This window comes from Rhincodon typus, chromosome 6 (assembly GCF_021869965.1).
Source record: "Rhincodon typus isolate 14 chromosome 6, sRhiTyp1.1, whole genome shotgun sequence".
In the NCBI taxonomy this organism is placed as follows: Eukaryota; Metazoa; Chordata; class Chondrichthyes; order Orectolobiformes; family Rhincodontidae; genus Rhincodon; species Rhincodon typus.
In genome coordinates this window covers 6,258,558-6,266,815 of record NC_063337.1, presented here as the reverse complement: position 1 = coordinate 6,266,815, position 8,258 = coordinate 6,258,558, and the positions used below count along the sequence as shown (strand labels likewise).

The 8,258-nt window shown below is 42.2% G+C and overlaps 2 protein-coding genes across 2 annotated transcripts in view; one reads left to right on the top strand and one right to left on the bottom strand.

Moving 5' to 3' along the window:
• LOC109919078 (alkaline ceramidase 3-like) overlaps positions 1-919 on the top strand; it is a 65,070-nt gene extending 64,151 nt beyond the window's left edge. Inside the window, exon 6 of the mRNA XM_048598089.1 lies at positions 858-919. Within this exon, the coding sequence (XP_048454046.1) occupies positions 858-902 (45 nt within the window). The 3' untranslated portion in view covers positions 903-919. The remainder of the gene's footprint in view (positions 1-857) is intronic.
• The window catches only part of LOC109914160 (alkaline ceramidase 3-like), a 225,651-nt gene that overhangs the window by 163,356 nt on the left and 54,037 nt on the right, over positions 1-8,258 (bottom strand). The window lies entirely within an intron of this gene.

The following is an 8,258-nucleotide window of genomic DNA, read 5'->3' as shown; positions in this document are numbered from 1 at the left end:
TCATTTATAAAAATGACAAACAGCAGTGGCCCCAAAACAGATCCTTGAGGTACACCACTAGTAACTGAACTCCAGGATGAACATTTCCCATCAACCACCACCCTCTGTCTTCTTACAGCTAGCCAATTTCTGATCCAAACCGCTAAATCACCCTCAATCCCATGCCTCCGTATTTTCTGCAATAGCCTACCATGGGGAACCTTATCAAACGCTTTACTGAAATCCAAATACACCACATCAACCGCTTTACCCTCATCCACCTGTTTGGTCACCTTCTCGAAGAACTCAATAAGGTTTGTGAGGCACGACCTACCCTTCACAAAACCGTGTTGACTATCCCTAATCAAGTTATTCCTTTCTAGATGATTATAAATCCTATCTCTTATAATCCTTTCCAACACTTTACCCACAACCGAAGTAAGGCTCACTGGTCTATAATTACCAGGGTTGTCTCTACTCCTCTTCTTGAACAAGGGGACAACATTTGCTAGTCTCCAGTCTTCTGGCACTATTCCTGAAGACAATGACGACAAGAATGCAATGCCAGAGTGTAGGCAGACAAAGAAGGCGATATCCACTATTCCAACTACATGGTAGGCAGATTCCAGTATTCAGATTGGGAATCAACAGCCCCTCAAAAAAATGTTCATCTCAACATACAGTTCAGAATTTTTTAAATGAAAGGATGGGTATGTGAGCCTTAAAAAGTAACCTCCTTAAAGTAATGCTCCGAGGAAAGTGCATGAAAAGTTTACTGCTTTCTGAGGAAGGGTTGCTTCTAAATTTTCTTGAGATGCCAAGTTTGCAAATTGGTTCCACTGGGAGCTTAGCAAACGGTTGACATATTTTGTTTGCAGATCACACATGGCTTGGAGCTGTTCACCACTGTTTCCAAAACTTAATGTTAGCTCAAGGATGTGTCAAAACCCTCACAGCTGTGAAAATGAATATGTGAACAGTATGGTGCTACATTCATCCTGCTTTGAAGAACTTGCAAATTCTGCTTGAAGATTAACTCTGTGCGCGACAAATTAGGGTGAGCACAGATTTCCTCTAACTCAAAACCTTAACGTTTGGTCCCCAACAGAACCTCTGGTTTGTAACCACCAATTCCATCTATCTCAGTGGCCATTGTCTGAGGATAAATTGATTGTTCTGGAGATTTTGTAATTGTTTGACCTGAGCTTAACTGCTGACTTCATATGCTCCCCATTGCCATCAATGTATACGTCCATTAAGTTAGGTTACAGGCTCCATAAGGAAACATGGGAGCCTGGTCACAACCATTGCAAATGTCAAGCCTAGAGAGAACTAAAGATTGGATACGGCTGTCAGGCTCTTGTTATTCTGACATATGTATAGCTTTCTCTGTGCAAACTATGAATTATCTTACACTCACCTGCTGCTAGATTTTCACATTAACATTTTTAATTCTGTAGAACACAACAGTTGCTTTAATAAGTTTTGTTTCAATGCACGTTATGGAATGAACACTTTACCTTTGGGTTCATGGAAATTTAATGTATATACTGATATATACTCAAAGGAGGCTCAAAGTTCTGAGTCCACTCATGATTCATGGAGCTGAGCTTAGTATTCCTGACACTTGCCACATTATTGCTAGAATGTTTATCAGTCTGATGCCCATGTTCACGTATCAGCATGTACAAATCTATGGATATACAGCATGCTCTGTGTTAAGTGAACTCCAATCCATTGCTATACTAATTTCTCATGCAAAGGGCGTCGGGGACATTTGAATAATACCAGCTGTAAACATAGCCTTCATACCCTAGAGACAACTATATTGGTAAATGCATTCCTTGGTAGTGAGGTGTATACAGCAGGAAAACAATACAATCCCTGGCTTTTGACCTACCTTAAGGTAATTGGTATCTTTCAGTCTACTGAGAATTACCCAGGACTTTGCTCCTGATGAGGACCATTGATTCATTTTGAAAACCGTTGTGTGTTACATGTGTGCAACAGTTCTGTCTCTTCTGCATATCCTGGTCAAGTAGTTTAAACTCATTGCGCAGGCTTGTACCTGAGTGATCATTTGAATGCTGTAATGCACAATTGTTGGAGTACCTTGTTAATAGTGTTCTAGGCAAGATTTTTTTTCTGTCATGTAAAATCACCACATTGCTTGCGCAGCATCATAGTATAAATAAACAATAAATAAAATTTCACCGTCCCACCTTTAAGTATGTATTGTCCAACAAGGATTTGGAAATAAATTATGTGCAAGGAATCATTATGAAAACAGCACAAACTTTATTTGTTTAACTGATCTCTGTTTACTCTAGGAAACAATGTGTTAGCTGTGCCTCACTGAGTCATAACATCATGGGTTCAAACCTCCAGCCTAGGGGCCGAAACCTGAACACACAATCTAGGTTGACTCTCCAGTGCAACACAGAATACTATTTCTCCCTCAATCAGCACATTGCTCTTTGTGAGACTGTGTGCAAGCTTTCTACCCTATTTTCTCCAGTACAACAGTGACTAAACTCTAGAAGTACTAAATTAGCTATAAAATACTTGGGAAACTCGAAGCTCAATTTGCACTTTTAAAATGCAAGTCTATGTTACTTTTATGTATGCACTCAGTTCTAAGCATAGACTTCAGGGAAGATATAGTCACCCTGGAGGGCCTGCAGTCTATATTTACCAGCGAGATATTGGGGAAGAAGAGTTACTCTGAGGAAAAAGAGTTTAGAAAAAAAAAGTTTGAATAATCTTAATTTAGATTTTAGGTAGATAATTAGAGGTGATAACAATTGAGGTGTTCCATATGATTTAACAGTCTTAGTTAGAGTGATAGAGAGAAGCCGTTGTAGACTTCATTAGTAAGCTTGCCAAAATGTTAATCTGAATGTTCCCTAACTGGAAACTGTGGATGAACCGGGAGATCCATTCATGTAGGCCTCACACATGGACTTCAGTAAAGTCAGGTAACCCTGACTGTACAGGAAATCCAGGTGTAACCTTCATACAGCCATCAGAGACGCCAAGAGACATTAACAAGCTAAGCTTAAGACCCAGACCAACCACACAGATACCTGTTGTTTTATGGCAAGGCTTACATGACATAATAGGCTGCAAAGTGAAGTCGAACAGAATTGCAGGCAGCAGTACATCCCTACCTAGTGAGCTTAATGCATTCTATGTTTGCTTTGAACAAAAGGGCAGTGAAACGATATCATCTAGCCAAACAACTTCCGATGCACCTGTACCTACAGTCACTGCCACAGATGTTAGATTGGCCTTCTTGAGAGTGAACCAGCTGAAAGCGACTGGCCTAGATAGAATCCCTAGCCGTACACTCACATCCTGCTGGCAGGACTATTTGCAGACATCTTTAATTTCTCCTTACTACGATCTAAAGACCACCATCATCCCATTGCCGAAGAAAATCATGCAGCATGTCTCAATGACAACCACCTAGTGGCTCTGACCTCCATAATTATGAAGTACTCAGAGAGGCTAGTCATGGCTCATATCAATTCCAGCTGACCAAATTGCCTTGATCCTTTGCAAGTCGCCTACTGGAGCAACAGGTCCACAGCAGACACCGTCCCCTTGATCCTACACTCCTCCCTGGAACATCTGGATAGCAAGGATACCTATGTCATCTCCCACTTTTTGACTACAGTTCTGCCTTCAAAACCATAATTCCAAATAACTCATCTCTAAGCTCCATGACCTAGGTCTCAGCTCACCCCTCTGTAACTGGATCTTCGACTTCCTGACCCATGGACCACAATCAGCAAGAATAGGTGACAACACCTCCTCCATCATAATCCTCAACATCGGTCCCCACAAGGCTGCATACTCGGCCTCCTATTGTACTCCTTCTACACTCACAACTGTGTGGCCAAATTCCACCCCCAACTCCATTTACCAGTTCGCTGACAACGACACTGTTGTAGATCATATCTCAAACAGCATCAAGACAGAATACAGGAAAGAGATTGAGTGCTTAGGGGCATGGTGTAAAAACAACAATCTCTCCATCAATGTCAGCAGAATGAAGGAGAGAATCATTTGCTTCATGAAGCAGAATGGAGGGCACTCCCTGTCTGCATCAACGGTGCAGGGGTATTGGTGGTTGAGCGTGCCGAGTTTCTGGGAGCGATGATCACCAGCAATCTGTCCCAGTCCATACAGTCAAGAAAGCACAACAATGACTCTTCTCACTCAGGAGGCTAAGGAAATCTGGCATATCCACAAGGGCTCTCACCAATTTTTATAGATGCACCAATGCATTCTATCTGGATGCATCACAGCATGATACAGCAACTGCTCTTCCCAAGACCGCAAGAAACTACAGAGTTGTGAACACAGCCAAGTCCATCATGCAAACCAGCCTTCCATCCATTAGCTCCATCTATACTTCCTGCTGCCTCAAGAAAGCAGCCAACATAATCAAAGACCCCTCCCACACCAGTTATGCACTCTTCCACTCTGTTCCGTTGGGCAAAAGATTTCAGAGTTTGAATACATATATGAATAGCTTCAAGAACCGCTTCTTTTCCGCTAATGAACAACGGTGATCATAGCACCAATCCTTACGGCACTCCGCTGGTCATAGACCTCCAATCTGAACAACAAAGCTCTATCTCCTACCATCAAGCCAATTTTGAATCCAATTGGCTAGTTCACCCTCGATCAACATGATCTCGCTAACCCGTGTACCATACAGAATCTTGTCAAAGGCCTTGCTAAAGTCCACGTAGACAACATCTACTGCTCTGCCTTCGCCTATCTTCTCAGTCACCTGTTCAAAAATCTCAAATTTGTGATATACGATTTCCCATGCACAAAGCCATGGTGACAATCCCTAATCAGTCCTTGCCTTTCCCAATGCTTTAGATCTTATCTCTCAGAATCCCCTCCAACAACTTAGCCACCACTGACGTTAGGCTCACTGGTCTGTAGTTCCCTGGCTTTTCCTTGAAGCCTTTCTCAAATAACAGTGCAATAATAGTCACTCTCCAGGGCTCAATAGTTTCTTCCTTAAATTCCCACAATGTCTTGGGATACCCTTGATCAGGTCCCAGGGGTTCATCTACCTTTGTATTTTAAGACCTCCAACACCAACTCTTTTGTAATGTTGACTCTTTTCAAGATATCATAATTTATCTCCTCTAATTCTGTAGCTGCCATGTCTTTGTTCATGATAAATACTGATGTGAAGTATTAATTTAGGATCTCACCCTTCTCCTGTGGTTCCAAAAATAGACAGCCTCGTTGAAATTTAAAGGGCCATATTCTCTTCCTACTTACTCCTTTTTTTTTGCCTTTAATATACTTGTAGAATCTCTTTGGATTCTCCTTTACCCTATCTGCCAAAGCTATCGCATGACCCCTTTTTTGCCTGATTTCCCTCTTAAGTGTACTCCTACACACCATATACTCCTCGAGGGCTTCATTTGATCCCAGCTGTCTATACCTGACGTATGTCTCCTTTTTTTAATTGGCTGGAGCCTCAATATCTCTCGGCATCCAGTGTTTCCTTCTCCTGCTAGCCTTGCCCATACTGGCTGTAAACTCTCATTATCTCCCTTTTGAAAGTTTTCCACTTGCCAGATGTCCCTTTACCTGCAAACAGCTTCGCACAATCAACTTTTGAAAGTTCCTGTCTAATGTCATTAAAATTGACCTTGCCACAATTTATAACTTATGGACCAGGCCTATCCTATTCCATAACTATTTTAAAACTACTAGAATTAGGTCACTCGTCCCAAAGTGCTCCCTCACTAACACCTCAGTCACTTGCCCTGCCTTATTTCCCAAGAGAAGGTTAGTTTTAGCGAGTTTTTAAAAATTCAATCATGGGATGTGGTTATCGCTGGCTGGCCAGCATTTATTGCCCATCCCTAGTTGCCCTTGAGAAGGTGGTGGTGAGCTGCCACATTGAATTGCTGTAGTCCACATGCTGTAAGTAGACCAATATATTCCTGGTTTGTGGTATGTAGATGGTATTCAGATTTTGGGAGGTCAGGAATTGAGTTACTTGTCACAGGTTCCTAGCCTTGATTTTCCAATTACACCTGCAAATTGTACCCATATCTCACTGAAAATGCTTGGACACCTAAAATTCTGGAAAGGGCTAAGCCGATTCTTTAGCTGACTCTCATCACTGTGCTGCCATTGTATTGTATCCTGCACTTGATTAAATTAAGATTCAAACTGTATTCATATCGAATTGAGGGAGCAGTTATTCCTACTCCCTGACACTTTCCAGTATCCCTACATTGTTATCTTCAAATATTTAATAAAAGCCTAACTGCTCACTTAAGTCTGTTACTGAGTGGTCAGGTATTGCTCCCTTTCTCGTTTGATACATCTCAACAAATTGTGGCAATCATTTTAGTTGCGGAATACATTTGAAGGAGACATGATAATCAAGGTGCGCTATTTTCACCAAAAAAATTAAGCTGGTTCAGTTAATGTAAGACAATAGTTCCGTCATTGTACAACATGAAAGCACGTGAAAAGGCAATTCATCATGAATCTGTTTCTCTCAAACTTACCTTGAGATGCTTTTTAAAACTTACCTCGTTGACCGTGATTTTGATCACTTTATCTTAACATAATTTCAGCTGGATTTCAAATTTTATATGGTAGTCATTCCTATAAAACATCTTGGGATATTTTATGACTGTTAGAACAAAGAACAAAGAAAATTAGAGCACAGGAACAGGCCCTTCGGCCCTCCAAGCCTGCGCCGATCCAGATCCTCTATCTAAACCTGTCACCTATTTTCCAAGGATCGGTATCCCTCTGCTGCCTGCCCATTCATGTATCTGTCTAGATACATCTTAAATGACACTATCATGCCCGCCTCTACCACCTCCGCTGGCAACGCGTTCCAGGCACCGACCACCCTCTGCGTAAAGAACTTTCCACACATATCTCCCTTAAACTTTTCCCTTCTCATCTTGAAATCGTGACCCCTAGTAATTGAGTCCCCCACTCTGGAGGAGAAGACTTCTTCCTATCCACCCTGTCTATACCTCTAATGATTTTATAGACCTTAATCAGGTTCCTCCCTCAACCTCCTTTCTAATGTAAATAATCCTAATCTACTCAACCTCTCTTCATAGCCAGCACCCTCCATACCAGGCAACATCCTAGTGAACCTCCTCTGCACCCTCTCCAAAGCATCCACATCCTTTTGGTAATGTGGCAATCAGAACTGTACGCAGTATTCCAAATGTGGTCGAACCAAAGTCCTATACAACTGTAACATGACCTGCCAACTCTTGTATTCATACTTGAAAGCATGCCATATGCTGCCTTGACCACTCTATCCACCTGCGTTGCCACCTTCAGGGTACAATGGACCTGAACACCCAGATCTCTCTGTGCATCAATTTTCCCAGGGCTTTTCCATTTACCGTATAGTTCGTGCTTGAATTGGATCTTCCAAAATGCATCACCTTGCATTTGCCTGGATTGAACTCCATCTGCCATTTCTCCGCCCAACTCTCCAATCTATCTATATTCTGCTGCATTCTCTGACAGTCCCCTTCACTATCTGCTACCTCCACCAATCTTAGTGTCATCTGCAAACTTGCTAATCAGACCATTTATACCTTCCTCCAGATCATTTAATGTATATCACAAACAACAGTAGTCCCAACACAGATCCCTGTGGAACACCCTGGTCACAGTTCTCCGTTTTGAGAAACTCCCTTCCACTACAACTCTCTGTCTCCTGTTGCCCAGCCAGTTCTCTATACATCTAGCTAGTACACCCTGGACCCCATGCGACTTCACTTTCTCCATCAGCCTACCATGGGGAACCTTATCAAATGCCTTACTGAAGTCCATGTATATGACATCTACAGCCCTTCCGTCATCTATCAACTTTGTCACTTCCTCAAAGAATTCTATCAAGTTGGTAAGACATGACCTTCCCTACACAAAACCATGCTGCCTATCACTAATAAGCCCATTTTCTTCCAAATGTAAATAGATCCTATCCCTCAGTATCTTCTCCAGCAGCTTCCCCACCACTGACGTCAGGCTCACCTGTCTATAATTACCTGGATGATCCTTGCTACCCGTCTTAAACAAAGGGACAACATTAGCAATTCTCTAGACCTCCGGGACCTCACCCGAGCTCAAGGATGCTGCAAAGATATCTGTTAAGGCCCCAGCTATTTCCTCTCTCACTTCCCACAGTAACCTAGGATAGATCCCATCCGGACCTGGGGACTTGTCCACCCTAATGCCTTTTAGAA